Below are 25,994 nucleotides of genomic sequence, written 5' to 3'. Positions count from 1 at the left end.
ACTGTCATGGTGCTGTGAAAGCAGAGGAGACAGAGTGAGTATTGCCATCTGGGTGAGTTGTATTTTCTTCCCAGCCTTTTTCGGGGTATGTTGAGGATGACTGAGGCACAATAAAACACATAATCAGGGTAGGTGTGTGTTCTTCAAGGGATTGGTGGTTTGATTGAGTAACAACGGTCTTGCAAGAACTGGAGAGAGACTCAAGAGACATAAATATAACATCTTTTATCTCTTTCTCTTGGGAGGCTTAGAGCATTTTATCTCACTCCTCCTTCCTGAATCTGTGGGAGAGAGGTGGGTGGAGAAATGTCATTACTTATAAATATATTACGAGTAAATAATGAAAGTACTCAGAGAAACAGAAGGGAAGACTGTTCCTTGTGGAGTGCCTGCCCATGTTTGTTTGGTTTAAAGAAGATGAAAACAGGGCTGGGGTGGTAGCTCAGTAGCAGAATGCTTGCCTAACACGTACAAGTGTTGGGTTCACCCCGGGACTGCTAAAACAAACAAATAAGAAAGAAACAAACAAAAACAAAAGAAGACATAGAAAAGAAACAGGTCAGTCATGTGTTCAGTGTGGCCTAGGGCCAAGTGTGGCCAGTGCAGATCCAAGAGGAGGTGACAGGCTGTGTTTCTTCCTCTCACTGCCACCCCCCCCCCCCCCCCCGGCTCCCGCTTTGTCCCTAGGTTTGCAGGCTTGGCTTCTCTAAGCAACTGTGCAGCCCGACCTTCCCACGTGCAATGCTAGTACTGAGTGGTACTACTGGCCTGGCAGCAGCTTGTCTTCCCAGCATGACTTACCATCTGCCAGGAACAGAGTGAGGCGCCCTGCAGAAGACCTCTGAGGTCTCCTTGGTGCTGAGTCTGGAGCAAGTTCCTTGGACTGGCTCAAATGATGCAGTGCTGACTTAGTGCTTATGGGACCAGGAACCACAGTGTACAGGTTTTCTAATTATGGAAAGAAATGGGTGACAAATCATGTGCCCTCCTAACCCACCAAGGAGTAATAGTATTGATAGTAATAAAGATAATAGTAACTAATCCTTATTATGCACCAAGAATTACTAGTCACTTTATGTTCTCTTTTCCCCTCAGAACAATATTCTGATTGCTGTTTCCTAGTGTCCCTATTTATGGACGTGTCAACTGAGGCTCAGAGATTAAATTACTTTTCCAAGTTACTTAAGTAAGTGGGTAAAGTCAGTATTCACATCTTGACGTGTGTTTCTCTGAAGCCAGGGCTTTCCCTACTTTTTGGGATACTCCTTTGTATACTAATTTTTGTATGCTTTTTTATATATACAACTGCAGGACTAAAGTCAGTCTACCCCCCATCTTTTCTCTAAAAGGTTGAAATTCAGAAAACAAACCAAAACATCACACTTATTTGTGATAGTGCTGATAAGTGACTTAATTCATCATTCTTTCCAGAAGTACTCAAGACATCAGACATGAGCAGCAGTGGCCACAGCTGTAGATGGCATCTCACCTTCCAGGCTGCATTCTTTTCTTTATGGCCTAGGGTTTTTTGAAGAATCATTTTAAGAGCTTTTTTTTTTTTCCTGTAATTTGACATCCTCCTTTCTTGTTGCTCTTGTCCTTCAGATTTCAATTTCCTCTATTAGGGGAGCATTCTTTTCCCAGGACAGCTAATGGCATGAAGAGCTAGACAGAAGGGGAAACTAAATCCAATGCTTCACTTGTCATTTGCAAAATTATCCCTGTCAGAAGGTTGCTTGGTCCCTGTGGGTCTAAGAAAAAGTCTGGGGTTTAAAATTAGAGACCACATCATGTATGCTTTTGAGACGATCTCACATAATCTGCTGGCAGGCTAGCACTCTTGGGAGGCAGAAAGGGCTGGCCTCAGGTTTTTATGTCAGAGCCCTGAAGGTATCTGATTGACTGAAGCAAGTTCAACCACTCTTCCTGGGTAGACTTCATCTGCTATATAGAGGTGATACCAGGGAAAACTCTCAGGACAGAAATGGCTTCTGCAGTGCCTTTGTTCCTCTCACAGCCCAGTGAGAGGGGGCATGGAAGTAATTAGGGAAGGATGCTTTTTTAGCATGGAGTAGAGCTCTTTGGGAAGGAAGTCTTGGCTATGCAAAGCCTGTGGGCTGCCTCTGACCTAAAGGAACACCTTGTGTTCTGGAGAGAAAAGAGTGGAAATTTCCCCTGAACACCCTTTGCCCTTCAGTGTTCTGTCCTTCCTTGTCCTTCCTCAGGGTCCCTTGCTTTAACTGGAGAGGTAAAATTACTTTGGGAAGCAGCCAAGCTTCTTTCTTCATCCACTCTTAAGTCACACTAAGTCTTACACAAACAATGCAAGAACTTACTGCCATCATAGAGAACACTGCACTTGGAGAAGCGTTTTCATGTAAAACAGATTATTTAATTCTCATAAAACCTAAATGTGTTAAGTACAGCAAACATGATTGTATCCATAGATAAAATGATGGAGAGGGTCAAACCTAGGGGGTTTTCTCCAAGATGATGGAATTGTCCCTATTTCTTTGCCACAAGGCTTGGGAAGGGAGAGTGTCTTTAAAAGTCTTAAGAGAAACCAGGCACTGGTGGCTCATGCCTGTAATCCTAGGTACTCAAGTGGCTGAGATTTGAGGATCACACTTCAAAGCCAGCCCTGGCAGGAATCTCTGAAAGATCTTTTCTCCACTTAACCACCAAAAGCTGGAAGTGAGCGGTGGCTCAAGTAGTAGAGTACTAGTCTTGAGCACAAAAGCTCAGAGACAGAGCCCAGGCCTTGAGTCAAAGCTCCAGGACTGGACACACACACACACACACACACACACACACACACCCCTACCCCTAAGAGAATAACCCAAACTTGCAGCTTTCCCTCTACAACAAAAACTACCTGGACCTCTCTAGCCTGGAGCCAGGGCAGGCATGGTGCCAGCTGCCTCTGAAAGTCATCATCCAACACCTTTGCAGAGCCCTTTGGGTTCATCCTGCTTATTCCCTGTCTTGCTGTGCCCTTTTGTGTTCTCCTTGTCCTGATTCAGTATTCTTTGAGAGAAACGTGACATTTTTGGGGTTGGGGAAGCCATGGGTGAGTGAGGTGGAAAGTTGCTGCTTTGGCTGGCTAATGGTTTTCACCATTTATCAAAGGAAATGGAAAACAAACAGTGCAGCAATTTTAATTACTCTGCATGGAGGAAGTGATCAAACACCCAGTGACTTTAATTATGGAATCCACAACCAAGCTGCACAGAGGTGCCTCAAAGAGCTCAGAAAGTCTGTAGCCTTGCCAGGGTGTCTTACCTTCAGTGGAGCATTCCACACTTTCCCCAGGCAGGAGCCCCAGGACCTTTGTTCTTCCAGAATGTCAGAGTTCCTGCAGGGGTGGGTATAGTGGGTGGAATGAGAGGATGTCAATGAAGGGATGGATGGAATAAAAGACTTGAAGAAAAGATGAACAGCAATGTTAGTTGGAAAGCCAAGTTAGTGCAAAGCTCACAAGCAGTTGCTATCTAGAACTGGCTGGTCTGCAGACTGTTTAGTGGAATGTTGACAGATCTGGCTGCTTGCTTGCTCCTTCTGCCTCAGGATGGCTATCGTGGAGTTGTTTCTGTAGGATCTGAAAGAGGCTGAAGTCCAAACTTATGAATTCCAGGATTCACAGACTAGAAAGAGTTGTGCTTTCTCCTTGCCCTGAGCCCATCTGTCAGTTGGCTGGTCTTTTTCTGGACATCTTGTCATCTTTGGGGGTTGGTCTTAATTGATGCTTGGCTCTAAATTTATTAAATACATTTCCATTTGCACACTTAACTGCTTCCTCTAACCTTTTTTATTTTAAATGTAAGTGCCTTTAGCTCGTGAGGCTGAAACATTTTATAACAGGCCTTTTGTGATTCCTTGGGACAGTAAACCCGGGTTTTCAACATTTTTCTCTGCCATTTCCTGAGGATCTCACTTTGTCAGGGCTATCTTTCCTAAGCATAAGAGACTGTCTTGGCTGCAGTCAAATTACAGGATGCCACAATATTTTTCAGAAGGCTGCCACAGTGTGTGGGTGGATAGACCATTCTAGTAAGTGCACCAAAGTTTGCACTTTCATACACAGAAGAGTGACTACCCGCCATGTAGCATCAGAGAGAGATCAGAGACTGGAGGATGGTGTGTTTTTAATTGCCTGTAGATGTCCATTAGTAATTTTTAACTTTTTAATCCTCTTCTGTGAGCAATCTAGGGTGTTGAATCTTGAGAGTATTTTCTCTGGAGAAGCAAAGCTTTTGAAAATAATAATGAAGATGCATAGCATTTTCTCTGGGGAGTTGTTTTAGCTCTGTTGATCTAGGAAGAGACCAAAGGCACCCATAACACATTTCTCAGAGAAGAGACAAGTTATATAAACATAGAAACTGAGCTAGTCAAACAGTGAGGACATCAGGGCTATCAGTGCAGGAATTATTGGTGATTGATATTCTGCCCAGAGACTCACTTGGCCCACAAATAATGTCAAGCAGGACTAAAATCTCCCAGTGGACAGAATGCTCAGTGTTTGGCTTTTATTGCATTGATACTACAGTGTACACAGTCCATGGTGCTGACAAAACTCTGTAGAACTTACTTTCTGGAAGAATCTTGTCCTTTCACTTACACTAACTCCATAGATGCCTAAGTCTTACCCTGACTTACTGTAGATGGTATGACATTAGGCATATCCTCTCAGTTTCCTTATGGTATAGACGTACATACATGTGTGTGTATGTGTGCATGTGTATAACAAAATAATACATGTACAAAATATTTATTGATATATGGATATATAGATATATTGCATACTTCAGTAAGTAGCTCATATGACTGTGGAGCCCCAAAGAAAGCTCACAATCTGCCACTTACAATCTACAGAATCAGGAAGCAATGGTACCAATCAGTCTGAACTCAAAGGCCTGAGAATCAGGATCAACAATGTCCCATGGAAAGAGATGTCCAGTTCAAAGAGAAAAACAGAAAATGAGCCTTTCACCCTGTATTCTGTTCTAGGTCTTCCCAGATCAGATAAAGCACATCCACATGGGTGATAAAGATCTTCTTTACACATTTTAGAAACACAACTACAGGTCTCTTCTATAAGTTTCAGAAATAATGGTTGACCAGGTATCTAGGCATCCTTTAGCCCCATTTAGTAAAACACAAAATTAATAATCACACATGTTGAACAATTAATTCATTTAAGTCCTTAAAACAATCATTTTTTGTTGGACATTTTTTACAGAGTCCCCTGAACTGGGGTAGTGAAGACATTCAGGTTCAACTAGTTTGATTTTTTCTGAATTATTATATTTTAGTTATATGAGTCTATGTTTTCTGGTTATCCTGTACACATAAATTGTAAACTGGAGGAGAAAGAACTAGTGCATCACCTTATCAGTTTTCATTTCACTAACAGTTCTTGAGGTGCTTCTGTGTCAGACTCTCACATTCCCAAGATGTATTGCTGCCTTCAAGGCACAGACTCCCCAGAGGGTAGACAAGAAGCAGTCTCAGGTGTCACGTTTGAGGATCTAAGGCCAGTCGCTGTGAAATAACTAATGCCCTTCCATGGAATTACCACATGGGTGTTGACAACTAGGAAAGTGCTAAGGTCATGGAGGTAAATGTCTGAAATATTTAGAACTTGCTGTCCGCTTTGCAAAGATTAGAGGAGAGATTAGTTTGGCAGTGGAGGAAGGGTCCATTCTCTAGGTGATCCTCTGCGTTTTGGAAAAGCATGATTCCATTTCTTACTTCTTCACCTTCTTCCCAATGGGATTCTATTTTCTGGCATACAAGTGTCACCTAAAGTGAGCTGGACATGGAGGCCAGGAGATTCCAATGGGGCTTGGATTTGGCTAGCTGAGGTTCACTGTGCATTTAATGCCTTTGTCACAGGCTTGGTTCTGAGCAGTGACTAGAGTGGTCTCCACGATGTGATGAAGTGAAGGGACCTACTGAGCAGTATAGTCTCATACATAAGGAAACACAGATTATTTCCTGCCCTTGTCTCTCTGCTTAGTACTTGAATTTCAGGGTTATAGATCCTTGGGAGTCTTTTAAAAAATGTGTTGTATAATATCCTAGAGTTGCATAGTTGATTGAAGACCAGCCAAGGACCAGTCAGATCAGAGCTCTGTAATTATTATCTTCTTCTTGCAGAGATTTAAAGTGGAATTAAGTGATTAGAAGTGCCTAATTGCTTATGGGCTCCCTTTATGACACTGGCTGGTAAAGGCATCAGTTAAAGACTGCTTTGTCCTGACCCCCAAGTCAGGTGCAGCAACCCTGGCAGAACCTGCGACAGGCTGGGCAACTGCAACTGTGCAGCTTCACCTTTTCTGACCATGAAGTCTGGATTATTGGTCAGAGCTACAAATAGCCTCTTTTGGTAAGTGGGAAGAGAGGCAGATAACTGGAAGATTTTAATAAGAACAGCCTCAAAGCAAATGCTATGAGCAAAGCCCTGAAAAGATTGTTAAATTTGGAGTTTGGAGAGATAGGTTCTAATTCCTGCCTTATATGTAATATAATTCAGTTATTCATGCTGACCTTTCTCTTAGTTTTGCATGCCACCTGGGCTTCCTGGCTTCCAGAAGGACTGTCAGGAGGGTTTTACAAGCCATTATGTGAAAGTAAAGTAGCATCACATGGCTGGTTAGTATATTTGTTTTCTAGAGCTGCTTTTTAAAGTCTCATAGTTCTGGAGGCTAGAAATCCAAAATCAAGTTGTTGGCATAACCACGTCCTCTATGAAGTTGCTAAGAGAGTATCTGCTCTTGTTCTGCATTTGCTCAGCTTCTGATAGTGGTCAGCAATCCTTAACCTTCCTTAGTTTATTCAATACATCACGCCCATCTCTGCTCCATTGACACAATGTTAGGATCTGAATTTCTTTTTTCTTATGAGGCTACCAGTAGTTGGATTAGGGTTCACGCCAATATATTATGATCTCATCTTTATTACATTTGCAAAGGCTCTATTTACAAATGAAGTTGCACTCACAGTTCTGGGAGGTATGATTCAACTCTGTTTTTGTAGAGAGACATATGCAACTTTGAACAGTCAGAAAATGCTGTCAGTGGAGATAGGTATCCCATTACCATGGTCCTGGTCTGAGCAGGTGGAGTAGGCAATGGGATGGTGGGGCTCAGAGCAGATGTACACTTGGAGGGAAGGGGGGAGTTAGTGAACTCGGCCAACGCTGTGATGCTGTTGCTGCTGCTTCCCTAGAAACACTATTTGCCTGTTTCCCTTAGTGCCATCTCCAGTTCCTGCAAAAACCCAATATGCAGGAGGCCTGTGGTGGGGGAGAAAAGACCTTATACTGATCTTCCTCCTGGTCCTCGTCCCAACCACAGAGCCATTGACTTTTAAGTAGAAGCCAGATTCTTACATTGACTATGGGCACTCATGTGTATATAAGGTAGGTATGGACTGCCAGCTCTTCCTGGAGAGGGCCCTGCCCCCAGTAGCCCAGTCATGTGCCCAGATGTGCTTCTTGGAGTTCCCTCCAGCACACCTTCAGGCTGTTTTTTTTTTTCCTTAAATCTTTCTTAAATACATTTCAGGATAAGCCTAAAAGAACAGAATCAGAAAGTTCTGTTTCAGCACAGTCAGTATATTTTTGTGTGTGTGTTCAGTATTTTATTAAAAACAACTGCACAGATGAAGCAAGACAAATTAGGTATGAGCAACCTTGTCATACAGGGGCTGTGACAGGACTGGTATTAGGAATTTTGCCTGCCAGCCCTCCAATAAGCTCTACCCTCTTAGAAACAGAAAGCTGAAGTATCCCTCACCTGGGAGCCATGACCATTGGAGAAACTGGCTTCTCGTTGACTTTTCTTCAAGCAAGCTCTGTGGGTCCTGCTTCTGGACTGTCTGCTCATACTCTTTTCAAGGTCTGTCTCCATCCTTGGACTTAATCACACACACCTCAGTCAAAACTCTAGGGTTTTATTACAGATGGCCTTGATTGCTAGAGAGGATGCTCTCCAATATTCTTCTGTTCCCTCTTCCTTCCTAACATCCCTTCTGGGGAGATCAGTAGGCCACTTTGGAAGAGGAATTTGAGGACAGTGAAAGCGGTCATGCTTTCTCCAAAGGCCTCTGAACAACCACCAAATCTATCTGGTTCCAGTTGAGAATCCTCTGGTAGGAGAGTTTACAAAGACCTCCATGTTTCTATCCTGGGGAGATTTTATCTTCTTTTATTATTTGGGATGTGCTTCACTAGTCCTGGCTGGCTTTAAGGGGGCTTCCACTTCTATAGTTACCTTTTCTTTCTGTGTAGGCCAGATCTGCTGTAGGAGTCTTCTGCATGCTTCTTCACAAACAGAGTAATGTTGGCATGTACACTGATGCTCTCTTGAGGTGGTGACTTCTGATCACCTCTTTGTCTCCCACAGCCCTGACTACCTGATGCTTCAGTCTCTACTCCCGGTTCCAAACCTGCTGTCACTTGCACAGCTTCTTTTTCATATCCGTTCAGGACCAGTTATCTTTCCTCTTAGGGCACCCATAGTTACTTATTTTATTATATCATTACTAGTAATTTTTTTATTTTTGAAACTTGTACTACTTTAACAAATTATCCAGCTAAAGTACTTAGAATGATACGATACTTAGTATCAGTAACATTCTTGGCGTGAGGGGGTTACTGTGTACAAGGGAAGCATAATCGAACATACCATTCCAAAAATACTCTATTAAATGGAAGTTACAGAGAGCTAGGAGCACCTCCAAAGGGCCCCCAGGCGGGGAGAAGATAAGGTGAATGTCCTGGAGAAGTGATATGTAATACCTGGGTTAGTTAGTTGTTGAAGACAAAAAAACAGCTTATCATTAGTAAGATGTGAAGGAGAGAGGGCAGAACCATCTTCACAGTCATGACTGGAATGGTGGAAACTGGTTGGCAGTGCATTGGGATGGCTACATTCCCATGTGAGTAGGAATTAGTTCAAATTTCATATTTACTCCCTCCAGAAACTGTGAGAGCAGCCAGGGTCTTATCTTAGGGAAAGCTAACTTGCAGATGTGACCAGCTCCTTTGTTGATGTATTCACTTCAGAAAATGCACATTACTATATCAAATTATAACCTACAATTCATTTGACTGGGGTTCAAAAATCTCTAAGGGATGTCTATTCCTTTAGGACAAAATAACCTGTGAGGTCACTGCTCTTCTTGCCTGTGACACCAGCTTCTAGTGGTGACATATTTTATATAGTTTCTATTTCATGGGGCTCCATAGAAAATTAGCCAAGGAACTCCCCCGGGTGCCAGGTGGCTTGAAATATCTCATTAGGAATAGCTGTGTGGGAAGAAACAATATTTTTAGCAGTGGGTAGGAAGTGTTACTGAAATATGACTTATTTGACATTATGGAACTTAGAATCATCAGTTTAAGTCAGATGGTATGATAGTAACTGTAACTACATTGGGGACTGAGATCAAAGAATGGGCATTGGGATTCAGTATTAGCATAATTCTCCCTCTCTCTCTTTTTGCATGTTATTAAATAGTACTGACCCTATCTCAGAAGAGAGCATCACCAGAAACAATCCTTGGCCTAGATTTTCATCATGCTACTTCAGGAATAAGATTACAAGCTCCTGGAAGAGTTCTGGGACTTAGGAAATTGATAGGTCTCGGGCTAAAGGATTTAGCACATTGCCAATCTCTGACAGGCTGGGGTGCATAGAGGGGCTACTATGAACAGTGAGAAGACCTGGCTGAGGGTTTGTCAACAAACAGGCTCTGCAGAGCTGTGCTAAGGGCATTCATTAGAGATGCTCTTGTGGGATCACTTGAGGAACACAGTGATGTGGGCAAGGAGAAGCTGGGCTTTGGTGAGAGTGAAAGAGCCTTTGCCCATCCATGAGGAATTCTGGGCTAAGACAACCTGATGGTGTTGGCCCATGTGGGCAGCAATGATGTGTGTCTCCAGTCAGTTATTCCATGAGGAGGTATGTGACAGTGGCAGCAGCTCTCTGCAGCAGGGCGTGTTCCTGAAGGAGTTGATTGAGGAAGGCTGAATATCACATGCTCTCTCAGCTTTGTGGAAAGAAACTCTGAGTGGGCACCAGCATTGGACATCCTGCCCACCTCAGGATGTTCAGGGTGCTTATTTAACCATGGTCCCAGCTGCTCAGGAAGCAAGTTATAGCCTGTGGACTTGGGAGCCCCATCTCTAGTTGGTAAGAAGCTGGATGACTACTTACAAAAGGTGTCATGTTGTGTTGCTTGAGCCCTGTTTTGGATGGAATAATTACTTAAACTTCTCACTGTGACCCAGACATGGTCAGGTGTCAGAGTAAACTCCTGTCAGAGTAAAGCCCCTGGTCTTTGCTTTCTTCTGAATCTGATCTGGAAGGTGGTTCTTGTTTGGTGCCTTTGCCATCACTCACTTTCATTGGCCAGCCACACAGGTCAGACCAAAATTGAAAAGGATGGACTCTTCCTCCTTGCTGGAATGATTTCTAAAAGTAAAGCAGTAACTACTCTGGGCCAAGGCAGTTACAGGAACAGTGCCCGGTTAGTATTAGCTCTTACTCTTTTGTATTTTACCTACAGGCAAAGGTGGATCAGTCAATCATTTGTCTTGATGTGCTTTTGTATTCCTTCTGAATTTGAAGGGATTGGGCTAGACAAGCCCTAAGGCCATGTCTAGAGTTGTGATGATGTTTTTAATTCATGGGCTATGACCTCATTTTCTCTCCAATTTGTTCAGCTCCAGCTTGTTGGAATCTTCTGCCCTTTTCTTTTTTTCCTACTCCCCTTTCATCCAGTCTTTCCCTCCCCCTGTTTTCTTGCCCGCTCTTTCATGATGCTGTTCTTTCTTTCTTGAAGCAGCCTCTCCTTTCTTCCTGAGAAGTGGGAAGAGGCCATGGCATGGGCCAATGTTAGTCTGGTGTTGGTAGATGGACAGTTCTCTGGAGGCTGGATGCCATGTGGGAATAGAGTAGAGTGATGGAGAGAATGAACTGAGTATCACCTATCCCATTTGGATTTGGGTCTCTCCCGAAGCCTGGAACTGCTTAGCCAGGCAGAGTCTACATCAATTTAGTTTCCTTTCTTACGCTCCTATCAGCTGCTGCTTATCTCATCTGAGCTGGAGAGAATGGGCTTGGAGAAAGATCTGGAATTGTAGTTACATTAAGAACTGGAGTGGAGAGGTATGTGCTTCCTCCTCAACATCAGGGCTGTTGCCAGACAGCCAAGCTGTCACTTCTGGCGAGGTGACAAGACCCGAATACTCTGATGTGAGCCACTTGCTCATTACCTGGCATCCCAGTGGTCATGACCATCTGCTCAGTTTGCCCCCTCACAAGATGGCAAAACAGATTTCACTGCACAACAGCCTGTCAGGAATGGGTAGGATGGATCTGTTCAAAAACAGAGAATCAGAGTAGTCTTCCTAGAAGGTGCTTTGGGTGTCTGGAAACTCATTGCTAGTCAATGTACCTGAAAAGTATTACTGGTTGTCCTAAAGTAATGCCATCTATTTCCATAAATTACTTGGTTTAACACCTCAGAACCTACATTCTGCTCCAATGAAGACTAGATTGTTGCTTCCCTGAATAAGCAGTCTCAGCAAAGTCCAGGCTGTATAGTGCCATTTCCCTAAGCACTGGGCTGCAGGCTAGTGTACAAGTCTAATCTCTGGAGTATAAAACCCTTGAAGGTGTTTGGCTTTTTCTAGCTCTCTCATAAAGAACATGAAGTGATTTAACTAGGTAAAAAGTGCATATATATATATATATATATATATATATATATATATATATATATATATATATATATATATATATATATATGGGATATGTGGGGTTCCACTCCATGTTCAGGAACTAAAAGTTCCTGGATAGCTCTATCCAGCCTTCAGAGGAAGCCAAGATGATTCAGATTCTGGCTTTCAAGAGCCAGACCCTAGGTATGCACATTACTTCAGATGTTTCTTCTTGACCTACTAACTGCAAGAGAGGCTGAGAAATTCAGTCTAATCCTTTGTGACAAGGAGAAAGAAACAATAAGCAAAACTTACCATGATTACAGAGTGCATATAATTCATTTCTATAAAATCATCTCTCTTCGTTGCTTACCATATACTCTCTATCTCTCTCTGTCTACCTACCTATCATCTATTCTCCTCTTCATCATCATAATCATCTGTGTGTCTGCCAATCATCTCTATCTATCACTGACATTATTTACCATCTTCAATAACAGAACAAGAACCTGTAAAGGATCTTTGAAAGCAAAGCTAAGGTCTGGTTACAACTTACATATGTGTTTCTCTCTGCCCTTCTGGTTCCCTGTTCTGAGGTAGTCATCATGCTGACTCCTATCCTCCTTTTGCAAACATTTTTCAATTTATCTTATCTATATGTGTCCCCAAGTGTATGTGTGTGTATGTAAATATAATAAATTCTTTTTGACTTCATAGAAAGGATCTCAGATCTGTGCTCTTTGGATTCACTGTTCTTATGAATATTAGGTTGCTATGATTTGTCTCTATTCTAGTATGCTACCGAGCTTCATTTATCTCCCCTGATACTAATACATATTTGAATGACTAAGAGTTTGTTATTTGAAAAATATTATCATCAACCTTTATGTGTTCTATGCTGTACATGAGAAGAATTTTTCTTTGTTGTTGTTGTTCAACTTCTGAGATTATTTTTAATTTTCAACTTGTCTGTCAAAATGTTTATTTTTACTTATTTTTTATTTTTTCTTGGCACCTTTATTTGCTGTTAATTATGAAGCTAAGTGTCATTTTTGACTACTATGGAGACATTTTCAAAGTGGAGTAGTAGAAACTTTCAAATTATTACACTTTTAAATTTTCATAGAGAGAAGATTTTTGTAGTCAAAGTAATTTTGTGTATAATATTATTCTACTTGAGAGTATTTTACTATTTTTAAGTTTTTATTGTAAAGGTAATGTGTAGATGGGCTGCAGTTACATGAGTCAGGTAATGAGTACATTTTTTGTGAACCATGTACCCTCTTCCCTTGCTTTCTCCAAGTGTTTTCCCTCCCTGAAAAAAATGTTTAAAACAGCCCGTGTCCACACCTTCCCTATCACTTTGGATATCTAGATAGTCTAATTTTCACCAATACTCTTACTGACTATTAATGAGCATAATATCCATACAGTGACCTTTATGCACTTCCTATGCTAGCTGAATTACCTAAGCTATCATTACTATTATTATTTGTGTGTGTGTGTGTGTGTGTGTGTGTGTGTGTGTGTGTGTGTGTGTGTGTGTGTGTGCCTGTCCTAGGGCTTGAACTCAGGGACTGGTCATTGTCCCTGAGATTTTGTGCTCAAGGCTAGCACTCTGCATTTCACTACCAGAATTTTTGGTACTTAATTGGATGGACTTTCCTGCCTGGGGCTGGCTTTGAACCATGATCTTCAGATCTCAACCTCCTGAATAGCTAGGATTATAGCAGTGAGCCACCAGCAACTGGCACTCTTATTGTTATTACTATTATTATTATTACTTTACTATTTCTTGCTGCATTCCAAAGCCAAAGCAGTTAAATGTTTTAAGATTTCAAACCAATTCTCACATATGTCAGAAGTTGTAATTGAAGTATTGAGTGGAGGAGAAAGATTTACAAGAAGTTGTTTATCAATTATTGGATAGGTATTTAGTCCCTTTTCCTACTCTTGTAATGTTTTAATTCCTGGACATGCATCTTTACATGCCACTTTACGTATTCTACAATTTTGTTGGTGCTAGCAAAATAAAGAGATAAAGGAAGACTCAACAGTTTGAATTCCTGGAGAAGCCTGATCAAGTTAGTATATGATAGCCAAGAATGGACCTTAAACACCTATGGCTGATTGGTCCATTCAGTAGCTTATAGAAACAGTTCAAATAAGTTTGCCCAGTAACAGTATGGCCCTTCTTGCTGTACCTTCCTCTGTAGTTGGGTACAGGTGCACAGTTTTGCCTCCCTGAGCCCTGAAAGTGATGGCTGCATTTAAATCTGCCCTCAATCTGTCTGTTTCAATAGGGGCAGTCTTGTGAAGATAAATCATGTAAACAAGTTACAGTAGTGGAACACTTATTTATAAACCCGTATTTTTGAAGGCATGTAACACTGTTAACCAAAAAAAAAAAAGGCTGAATAGTTTTTCAGCTTGTTGAGAAAATCCATCTTGAGCACGTACATGCTTCATTCAGATAGCTAATGCCTCACAAAGTGGGGGATCCACTGTGCCTTTCTGCTTTTGAGTGGGGAAGGGTGGGAGCCTGTTCTTTAAAACATGAGTGGCTTTCTGCCTGGGTGCACAACCCTTTAGTTTGATGCAATGAGTGACAGCAAACAAGAAGCACACTTTACTCAAGCATATTCTCTTCTTCCCTCTCTTCTTTCTCTGTGTGGGCTAGTATTTTGCTTTTCTCTGCCTCTAACCTTTCCCCTGTGATGTGTGCTCTGCTTTTGCTCTGACTTGAAGTGCTAAATGAATTGAAAATCCAAACTCCCCAGCCACCAACCACATCTCCCTCTCCAAGTGTGGAAAGAAGAAAGCAATGCTTTCGACCCCCTGGTAAAGGTGCTAGAGTTTATCTACTAGTATCCTGTGAAAGCATATACTGCCTTTCCTGACCACAATGCTTCATCATGAGCCTAGATCCGTCCACTGAGTGCAGGTTTGTTATTGCTAAAAACTTCAAGCTCTTCTCAAAGATGGAACTAAAAGGACCCCTTGGGATCCCAGATAGAATGTTTTTCAACTTTTGGAATCAGCTGCCTCCTATCTGAGGTGGAGACAGAGGTCCAGTAGTGAAATCTAAGCCAGGACTTTTGGGGCAAGAAAAGATTCTAGATGGACAAAATGATATCAGGGAGTACCAAATCTTCATGTTTCAGCAGGTGTGAATATTTTTTAAAGATGGGAAACCTGTCTGTGTGGAGTGGTACATGCTGGGTCTCAGCATATGACCCTCTTCTCATGGTATTTAGAGTATTTTACAGTGCATACGTAGTGCTCAAGAGCATCACCTGGCAAATAGTCATTCTTAATAAAAGTCTATTTAATGAATAAAGCAGGAATCCGAATTAGGTTGCATGATGTCCAAGACTTTGGGAGAAGGCATTTGGGCCACTTGGTAACTTAGAAAATTAGTGATTTACATAGAATTTATAGCTGGTTATAGAATTCTGGGCTGGCAGCATCATTGTGCTCCTATCCCTACAAGTCTACAGTTCACACTTATCTGAAGGACAGAGGACCAGAGAGATGAGTGGTGGCAAGGAACAAGGCACAGGTGAATGCCCATAGAAGTTGGCCAGAGAGCCATCCAGTAAGCCATCAATATGCTTGCTTCTCTCCTTTCCCTGATGCTAGTAGGCCAGCCTGAATGTACATGTGAGTGAGACAGACAGATGTGCTTCTATGGCCCTGGGTGAAGGGTCAAGTGGCAGATGCTTCTGAGTGAGGAATCCCAGAACCTGGTTTTACAAGTGAAGAAAATGGTCCCATTAAAGGCAATTATTCAAGTGGTGTGAGTCATCTATGCAGCCCCTGGCTATGCCATGCAAGGCAAGGGAGTGGTATGGGGAATGTTCTCTCTCTCAATAAAGCCAGGCTAGAAAACAGAGCTTACATCTGTGGTGATATAGGATGAGTGGCCTGGACTGGCAGTTTTCTTCCTCTGGGCAACATGAGGAATGGGCAGGTGGCCCTAGAACAAAAGAAAGGCTGCCATCCTGAGAAATAGGGAATCCCAAAGGTTCTTCAGACTGGCTGTGTCTTTGACCTTCACCTTGCTCAGAGCTGTTGGATGGATGATGCTTTTTGCTTCTGTCTCTCCTTCCACGTGTACTGAATTAAAGGAAAGCGTGTGCTGGAGGCTGCAGCCTGAGACCGCTCCAGATACGCTCACGGCTGCTGCTTTGTCTGTTTGCTGCCCCTTTTTCTGGCCTGATTTCATAGAAGACCAATATGCTTTTATTTCTGGAGTACTTTTCTTTTTTTCCCCCTAAGGCTGCTTGGTCTGCTGCCATGGAAACCAGCCTTGCATCACCCACCTTCATTTTTAGGGAGATGTGATGGGGGTGAGGAAGGTCTCATCCTCAGAGGCTGTTGGGAATGATTGGAGGATGCAGGCGGGCACTGCTGAGGTGTAGTCAGAACCACTTGTTTGCCTCCCAAATCATTCTCCTTTTGTTGCTAGGGAAGCTAGTGAGGAACGTTTTTGGTTTTTTTTTTTTTTTTAATTGCTTCAGAAAGACAGTGGCATGACCTGAGAATAAAAGAGATCAAGAATCAGGGCACAGCCAGGAAATCACCAAATGTGGACTCAGAGTTCAGGGAACTAAGAACTCCAAAGGGCGACAAAGGAACAGATCAAGGCTTCTTTTGTGCTGAAGATGGGCTGCTCTAATTTCCAAACTCCACCTTTCTGGGCACAGCTTTATCTTCTCCAACGTCAGTAAAACAAATCAGAAACGATTTCAAGTGCTTTTTGGATACCAGTAACTTCAAAATATGGCCCAGCTTAAACAGCAGTGAAATGCTGTACATCTGTTTCACATTTGTAAACAAGGAGTGGTTCATTTTAATTGGTGGTGTTTTTACTGTACCTTCAGTGTGTTAATAATGAAGGAGATAAAAGTTCAGCCTCTCTGCATTGGTTTCTAGAGGCACAGCCAGACAGCTTCTCAGAGCATTGGGGCTATTCAATGGTGAATGGTGTATGTGTCGTTTTAAGGGAATGTCTCAGACTAGATAAAAGGAGTCAGTTCATCTGGGCAGAGAGTGCAGTGGCTCCTTAGGATGTCAGGCCACACTCAGGGTGGCAGTGGATGGCAGCCTAAGCATGGTCATCTTACAGAGACTACAAACCTTGTGCATATGTACACAGAAGCAGAAATCCAGGAGTCTGGTTTTGGGTCTCGATTGGGTGCAGACAAATAGGGGAGTCTGGGCATGGAGGTCAGAAATAGCTAGTAAGCCCCTCCTGGAGAGCAGAGCTCTTCAGGGACCAGTGTACTAATTTTGTGCGGAGTGTTCACCCTTAACTTTCATTTTATGTATTTTTATTGCCTGAGGCAGTAGGAAGCTGATTCAGTGGCAATACTCAGCCTTGAGAAAGGCAGTCTAGATCAGAGGATTCACTTAAGGACAAGGCTCAGCCCAGGCTCGAAACACCGACCCACACATAGTAGTTGAGTGACCTGTGGACATGTTACTCAATTCCTTGACCTAAGTATTCCCATGTAGAAAGAAAAGCTACTTTACTTCTCTGAAGGAATTAAGCCAGGTGATACACAGAAAACCCTTAGCACAAAGCCTTGCTGAGGGGAAACCCTTTACTAAAGTTTTCATTTCTACTGGGTCAAGAGCTTTTTCAGAAAAGTTCAAGTACTGTTGGGACCATCCTCAGTATTGGAGATCTTGGAATCTCACACTGAACAGCAATTTGGAAATTTAGAAACTCTGTTCTAAGGGCAAGAAGAGCTCTTTAGTTGAGAATGGCACGACTCTTACATCCTGTCCTTAAAGAGCTAGTGAGCGGAGAGTGCATGGAAGGTTGGCTGCTAGACCTCATAAGCTTTATGGCAAAAAGTACTCTAGCCTGTGAGAGAGGAATGTCCACCATTGGAGGATTCCATCTCAGGCCTTCTCCTCTTAAGGGTCTGGGGTGGAGCAGATGTCCCTGGGGGACTGTGGTTTTTATGGTGTATTAGAATGTTGCTGTCAGGGATGTGGGCTCAGATCATCGCTATCCTCAGCCTCTGCTCAAATGGTGTTGTTTCCCTTTGTGCTCCTGGGGAGTAGGTCACAGGGAGTTGAGCATTGGTGGGAAGGAAAGCAGGTGGGGCAAAGTTATCTTTAAACTCCCTTGGGCAGTATCAGCACCTTCTGACAACAAAAATAGATTCCAAGCATTTTATAGAGTCTCCGGTATCAGCTGGCAGGAAGAGTTGGCAGCTGTATTTCATGGACAGCAGCCATTTCTGAGGATGATATTGTCAATACAAATGAACTGTATAATAGCCATAAAAGCATGATTTCAGTACACTGACCATGTTATCTCCCTTCTTAGCTTCTAATGTCATTCCATTTATTTATCTTCTTAAATACTTACAGAATCCCTCTGAAAATAAGTGTAATGATAAAACAGAATCAGTAATATCTCTAATAATGGTGGCATTATTAGCGTTTTGAGTATTTGCCATATGCCAGTCTGTTTCATGCCTTATCTACTATATCATTTCTAATCCTCATAATAATGTTTTGAGAATACCTTCCCCCACATTTCACAGTGACAGAAACAGAGCTCTGAAAGGCTATGTAACTTGCTGAACAACCTGATTAATGAACAATCAAGACTTTTCACTCTGAAGAGCCCTGCATGGGTCTAGAGATCTTTGAGTCAAAGTTATTTTCACACTGTCAGAAATGAGGAATGGAAAAAAGGAATATTACTCTTTCCCACAGAGTTGAAGGTTTCTCAGTTTCAAGCCTGCAATCAGCTCCTTAGAAGCCAAGAGGAAGGTGTTAGACTTGGACCTGAGAATCCTGAATAAGGCCATCTCTTGCACTGTGGGAAACACTTAGGACCTGCCTGTTCCCCCTCCTGAGTCACTCCTTCCATTGAAGGAATGACTTCCATTTCTTAAAATTGTATTTTCCTTTACTTTGTGTTAGCCCAAATTAGACCAACCTGTGTCTCCTGAATGTCTTTTTATGCCTACCAGTAGTAACATTTTTCTCTGTGCCAGAGAAGAGAATTAGCTTCTAAGTTGGAAGAACGAATCTTATCCATATAATGCCCATCCCACATTAATCCTATCCATCTTTAAAATTTTAAACTCCTATAGAAACTCTTTGAGAAGATCCTTGTTAATCTCTCCTGTGTTCTCATACCCCTTAAGCACTTTTCAGCAGTCAGATCATAACTGCAGTCTGTTTATTAGGGGCTTCCTTTGTATCTCTTCTCAACTAGTAGCCTCTGAAGATTTGGACCCAGAGGTTGTACCTTCTGCAATACTTATAGTTCATATAAAATAAAGGTTCAATTACCATTATAGAACAAATAAAATCCTTTCTCCTCTAGATTTCCTCTATTTATTAGACCTATAGGCATATATGATTCTTATACCATCACTGCTACCCAGCTGCATAAATATATTGTAATATAGACTCCCAGGACAGCAAAAGAGAATCTAGTGATACTATAACATAGATGTTACTTCCAATGTGAACCTCTTCACTAAATTATTGATGGCATCATGTTATGTGGATACTGAAGATCAACTTAGTTTTGTTAAGTTTTCAGTGGTGACTTTGGGATGTGTTGTTGGAGCATAGTACAACAGGGGAAGTCTTCAAATTCAGGAAATTAGACCCCTTGCGTATTTTCTTTGTTTCCTTTCTCAGAATGTCCCAAGGCCTCACAACATTGAACAGTAAGCACATTCCTAGGTCATGAAAAACTGGCTCTGGTGATACCCCATAGACTTGAGCAGTGATATATTGTGGTGCTATCATTGATCCAGATGATGGTGCAAGCATAGGTTTGCCTTGGACAAAGCCATGAACACTCTTCTGTTTTGTTGTTTTCTTTCTTTTTAAAAATGTGATTATATATATATATATATATATATATATATATATATTCTATGCCTCTATCAGAAAGAATGACACATTTGTTAGGAAATGGAAAGACTTGCTGTTTTCTCTCTTAACCAGTTTTCCTGTACTGAAGGCCAATGAAACTGAGAATTCTACTCCAAAGAAGCCAGAAGAGGGGAGCAAATGGCAGTTCTTTCTTGGGAATTCCAGTCTTTGAATCATAAATAGGGCCTTCTGGTTGTCTAAAATGACCTACACAGAGAGAGTTCTCTTTTCTTTGAGAAAGGTCTTATGTACAAACCAGTCTGACAGTTGTCAACTAATTGCCTCCCACTGGAATTTAATGTGTTCAGGTATTTAGTTCATGTCACACAGATTCAGAAGAGCCTTCGTTGCCTGTTTTATACCATATAGACTTGTTCAAGCCAATATTCTTATATAAAACACTGGGAAAAGCTATGGTATTTTTTCTTCCTTCAATTTTTTTTTTCAGTATACACATTTTATATTCTGTCTTTAAAGCTATTTCTGCTGCACAGCTGCTTTACCAAGACACAGACTCCTACGGGCCCCACTTGGTCCAATGCGTACCTTGAATATCCTTTCACAGTGTTTGATTTCTGCAGTTGGTTGTATAATGAGGAAGGAGTATGCAGGGAGTTTGGAGATTTCTATTAACCAGGTCACCTATGAATCTATCTTTGTGTGCTTCTTTATTAGAAATAGCAGGGAACATGATAATATTTAAACATAGCCACTTATAGAAACTTGGCTTTAAAAATACACCTTACTAAGTTTTCATTTCCAATTTGAAATTTCAAAACGTTGTATTACATTTTCCCATCATCAAAACTCCTCTTTTCCATTTTCATTCTAGTATGTGAATAGAGACCATTACAAATCATAGCAGTCATTGGAATGGCGTTGAGATTATAAAGAAGTTTAAAAAAGTAGACTGTCTCTGGAGTGCTTATTCTTTTTGGTACTGTCATCAAAGATGGATCACACACAAATAGACACAAATCAAGGTGATGAGGAGAATAGAACTTAAGAGTACATCTTAGAGAATTATCTTCAACGACTGGAGGGTGGGTACCTAATGAAAATGGGCTCTAAAACTATACCAAGGATAGAATTAATGAATGAAAATTAGGGTGGGCAGATTTTGATCTAATCCAAGAAAAACCTAATCACTGTAGCTCTTCTGTGGGCCAATTGTCTTGTGAGGTGAGTGGAACTCGAGGCATGGCAAATACTGGATCCATGCTGAGTGAGGTCCATTCCATTTTTGAGGGGGGGAACAATCCTTTGAACATAACAAGTCCACATCAACTGTGAATATGGTACTTAGTGTCTGATGTAATTAGTGGTTGCTTTAAAACAGAGGTGCTTACTATTGTCTTTTATATTGAATACTTTTGAGCTGCTAAAATACCAATGCTTTGAAAGGGCTATTATAGCTGAGGCCAAAGAAAGAAAGCAAGTTTCAAGTTCTTGAGACAGGAAACCTTTTATTTTAAGCAGATACATTACTTACATGAGTTAGCTATTTACATGGTTTCTACAGCCTCTTAAAACGGCCAGGATTATTCATTTTATTACATTGCTTAAGACTTGGCAAGTATTTTATCAATACTGGGATGCCATTAAAAATATAATATTGATTCCTTTTGAATGTAGAGAGTTTTGTATTTTATATAGCACCTCCTTAGATGTTTCTTTTTTTGATTTACAATTTTCTAAGGAGGCATAGGTAAATATTATATCCACCTTTATGGGGGGAAACTGAGACACAGCAGGTTTTCTGTGTCATTACATGTTAGTGTTAGATCTGCAGTGGGTCTGTGTGTGCAAAGTAGAATCATGCAAGTTAGGTAACTTCTCTGGCCATGCTAGCAACCAGCAATGTAGCTTGGTAATAAGAGGAAATTGTTGCCAATGTGCATACCAGATTGCTGTTGTCTAGGTTCTCCTGATTCTCCTTACTCAGGTGGGAGGTAAATGAAGTGGTGAGCATCATGTTATGCTGGTGTATGTTTCTAGGTGATAGCATGACCTTTTAGCTGTTATATGGTATATTTCTGACAGGTTGCTTCACAAATTTGATATCCTTAGCTGCATTTTGATGCAGAGCTTGAAACTGTAAGATATCTTCAACTGCTCTGTGAGTTTCATTGTGGGGTGGGGTGGTAATGGTAGCTTTGATGGATTTCAGTGATTCTAAATGTAGAGGTAGCAGAAATAACAAAGTTGAGGCTGTAAAGAGAGTTGTATTTTCATTTGATTTCATCCTTAACTTTTCTTTGTTTAGTTAATGAATTCAAATTCAATTTTATATTGTATGTATGATAACTTGTTCCCTGGGAGTTTTTAAAAATAAAAAAGTTATAAAAGCATTATGTATAATTTGTGACAGATAACTACTATTAAAATTTTGTTAAAATTCCTGGCATGTTTTCATATGCACATCATATATATTTTAGAACAAATTCAATATAGTATTGTAACATACTTGTTTATAAACCTCTTATAAATTTGTATTTGAGAGCCACATCATTCTAGTTTGTGCATGTATCAAAATTCTACATATATTATGTTTTTTACAATATTTTGCTAATATATCACATATGTAAATATTCTCTTATGTAAAACCTTAACAAAACATTAGATACAAGTCTGGTTTATTTAAACAGAAAAACTGAAGCTGCATTCTTATTTTTTAGGGTTCCATAAATCCTTCTGGGTATTTATAAGGAAACCGTAAACTGTATACTTGTTATAGTTAATCATTAGGCTGACATCAAGGTCTGAAGAGGCCTATCCAACTGCTACTACCATCAGACCTGCTGATGGGCTCCTAGATTTTCCCACAATGAATGGCTTGCATTGCTGTCAGAGTAGTGGACTCACTTTTCTTTTCTTTTGATTTTTCTTTAGCCTGATGAAGTCCTCCGACATTGATCAGGATTTGTTTACAGACAGTTACTGCAAGGTGTGCAGTGCTCAACTGATATCTGAATCCCAGCGTGTGGCCCATTACGAGGTAAGGACAGCTTTGTACATTCAGTCTGCTCAAGTGGAAGAAATCCAGATTGTAGGACTGTAGCATCCTCCATTCTGGATTTGGGTGGGCTTTCAGAGCCCTTATAACAGGACTTGAGCCTGTGCAGTGAGATCAGGATTGAGGGTTGGGGACAGCATTCTAAACTTCTGGCTACTTCCCAGATTCTTGTTTTTCTTCAGATATATATCTCACAGACCCAGTGGGCTTTCTCTGTTATATCTGTTATCCAACATGCTTGAAGTTTCTTTCAGGTGTACATGGCAGATGCACTACTTCCAGCCTCTTTTCCCAACTATGTCTCTGAAGGTAGGCTTAGATGTTCTTGCAAACCAGTGTGGGAAGTTGGCCACTTGGGTGTCAGCTGCAGTAGAGTCCATTTCATACCCTCAGAATTCCTCCACCTCATAGCCAATACCTTATATTAATCAGAATAAAAGTTTCTGTTACAGAGCTATGTGATGTTTAAAGGCATATATATTCTTGAAGGACATAATTTAGGAGCTTTGGCTCTTTAAGATAGGAGAACTGGTGACTGAAATTTGATCTTATTAATGAGAACAGAGTGAGAGAAAAGAGGTTGTCCTGTATTTGAAGAAGGAATGAGGTACCAATGAGGAATGAGGAATGGGGAGCTAGGAATCCCAAGACACTGAATGCTGTGAGATGTTCTGTTAGAGAACAAACACCAGTGGGAACAGCAGTTTTCAAGGGTAATAACTTGTAAAGAATTTTCATTTGGGGGGCTTAGCCAGCAATTTTCTGTATGTCTGATGAGTCTGACAAATGTCAGTTGTTACTGTCACTCATCAGACTCCTCTGGGCCCCAGATGCCTCTGTGCAACATGAATAACACACAGCCAGAAAGACAGTAAACAGCTCTGCTTTCTCCTCTGGGTTTTTTGGTGACCACATGAGACCTATTGAAATAGTACATGTGGAATATTCTGGAAGCTATAAGAATGAGAGACATGCAAAATTGTATTATTAACCAATATTATTACCTTTGCTGAAATGTTTGGATGAAGTTAAATAAAACTCGTTAGGAAAAACTTCTAAAATCAGCAGCTGTGCAAAACAATAGGATAGTGGAATAGTTCCTCAGTATCTATCAGAGATTGGTTCTAGGACTCCCTGTGAATACTCTGTTCCTTTATACAACATAGCACAAAATTTTCATAGAACTTGTGTAGTACTCCTGTCCACTTTAAATCATCTATAGATTGCTCATAATACATGAGACAATGACTACTCCTTACCTTATTTGCATGGATTTGGTCTAGTGACAGATTCAAGTGTTAGTTTTTCAAACTTTCTAGAACTTTTTTTACCCTAAATGCTTTGGATCTATGTTTAGTTGAAGTGACAGATGTGGAAATCATGGACTGCTTATTCTTTTGACAAGAGGCAATCTAGTATTGGAAGAGGTTTGAACTTCGTTATTTAAGAGAGAGTCCATTTTAATTTTTTTTGAAATTTTGAATTTGTTATTGCTCTAGGAGCATATGAGATATACATACATATATATACTTCCATATATTTGTATATGTATATGATTTTTTCCTTTTTGTGGTACTGAGGTTTGAACTCAGAACTTTAAACTTGTTAGGCAAGGTGTTCTACTGCTGGAGACATGCCTTTGGCCCTTTCTGGGTCTTACTTTTTGCCTCAGCTAGGTTGGGCTGCAGTCCTCCTATTTTTATTTCTTGTCATAGCTAGGATGAAAAACACCATCATGAACCTAGCTTTTTCTGTTGAGATGAAGTCTTGAGAACCAATTTTTCCCAGGTTGGCCTAGAACTACCATCTTTGTAATATCTGCCTACTCATATGGTTTTATTAGCATGAAATCCCCAGTTAAAGTATAGGGATAGCCGGGTGCTGGTGGCTCATGCCTGTAATCCTAGCTACTGAGGAGGCTGAGATCTGAGGATCACGGTTCAGAGCCAGCCTGGGCAGAAAAGTCTGTGAGACTTATCTCCAATTAACCACTAGAAAACCAGAAGTGGTGTGGCTCAAGCAGTAGAGTGCTCTCTTAGAGCTGAAGGGCACAGGGATAGTGCCCAAGCCCAGAGTTCAAGCCCCACGACCATAAAAAAAAAAAGTATAGGGCTATTTTTCTCAGCTCTTAAATTATTTAGTCCTTGACTAAGCCTTTGGTTCATTTTTAATCCTTTTCCTAAATTCTTGAACACAGAGTTTTATTCATTTGATTCTAATTCCTCAACAACTCTTACACATTATAGGTATTAAGTTAACATTTGTCAAGCAAGAGTGCTAGATTTACAAAGTTTACAAAATACATTGGTAACACTATCTAGTACTTTAATGTTAACAGATCTAGAAGCAAAATGTTAAAACATTGATAACACAATAAAAATTAAATGTACTTAGCTCCTTGACTGAGAATTCAGTTTTCCTTTTTTTTTTTTTTTGGTCTGTTGTGGGGCTTGAACTCAAGGTTTGGGTGACATCCCTAAGTTCTTTCACTTAAGGCTAACATTCTACCACTTTGAGCCACAACTCAATTTCTAGTTTTCTGGTGGTTAATTGGAGATAGGAGTCCCACAGATTTTCCTCCCTGGGTTAGTTTTGAACCATGATCCTGAGAGCTCAGCCTCCTGAGTAGCTAGGATTATAGATGTGAACCACTGGCACTTGGTTTAAGGTCAGTTATTTGATCTCAGGTTTTCTAGTTGATATACTGTACTCTTGCTGTGGCATAATGTAATTGTTTATAAAATGTCTTAATGTCTATAAAATGTTGCATAGATGGGATAGAGAAAATACAGCAATCAAAATATATGTGATGTGTGATGTGTTCATACATCCTCTAACAACCCTAAATGCATTCCCACTAAATGGGATCAGAATGCTCAGTGATACACTTTCTTTCCTGCTCCTGGCAGAGGTGGAATACTTCCTTCCTTCCATGAAGAATAGGCTACATGTTCTTGCTGAAAAGATGCTGGTGAATGAGAATATCACAGGCAGGTTGAGGATCCTTTTGCCTTTCTCTTATCCTTTAGCTTTGGTTGGAACATTTCCATAATAGCTCATTTTTCTGTAAGGGGTTGGTATGTCACAGATCTCTGAAACCATTTGGAAACTGACATTCTGACCCATATTTCCACATACTTTTCTCTGCTCAACTCTTATAGTTGTCTCCATGAGATGGAAATCTTACCTAGTTTGTTGAGAGTGTTGCCATATGGACCTATTCCCTATTACTGACTAGTTGTTTCATTATTCATTCTTCAATTCAACCTGTTTATATCATCAAATTTGCCAGCAGCAATATTAATATTAATATTGAAGGTG

At 40.9% G+C, this 25,994-nt stretch overlaps 1 protein-coding gene across 1 annotated transcript in view; it reads left to right on the top strand.

The window, feature by feature from the left end:
* The window catches only part of Zmat4 (zinc finger matrin-type 4), a 405,652-nt gene that overhangs the window by 49,712 nt on the left and 329,946 nt on the right, over positions 1-25,994 (top strand). The window contains exon 2 of the mRNA XM_042679476.1: positions 22,550-22,655. Coding sequence (XP_042535410.1) covers positions 22,554-22,655 — 102 coding nt within the window. The 5' untranslated portion in view covers positions 22,550-22,553. The remainder of the gene's footprint in view (positions 1-22,549; positions 22,656-25,994) is intronic.

The sequence above is a fragment of the Dipodomys spectabilis genome, unplaced genomic scaffold (assembly GCF_019054845.1).
Source record: "Dipodomys spectabilis isolate Male_0828 unplaced genomic scaffold, ASM1905484v1 ptg000052l, whole genome shotgun sequence".
NCBI lineage: Eukaryota > Metazoa > Chordata > Mammalia > Rodentia > Heteromyidae > Dipodomys > Dipodomys spectabilis.
Note: the sequence above shows the minus strand (reverse complement) of the source record. Positions and strands in the feature narration are given on the sequence as shown.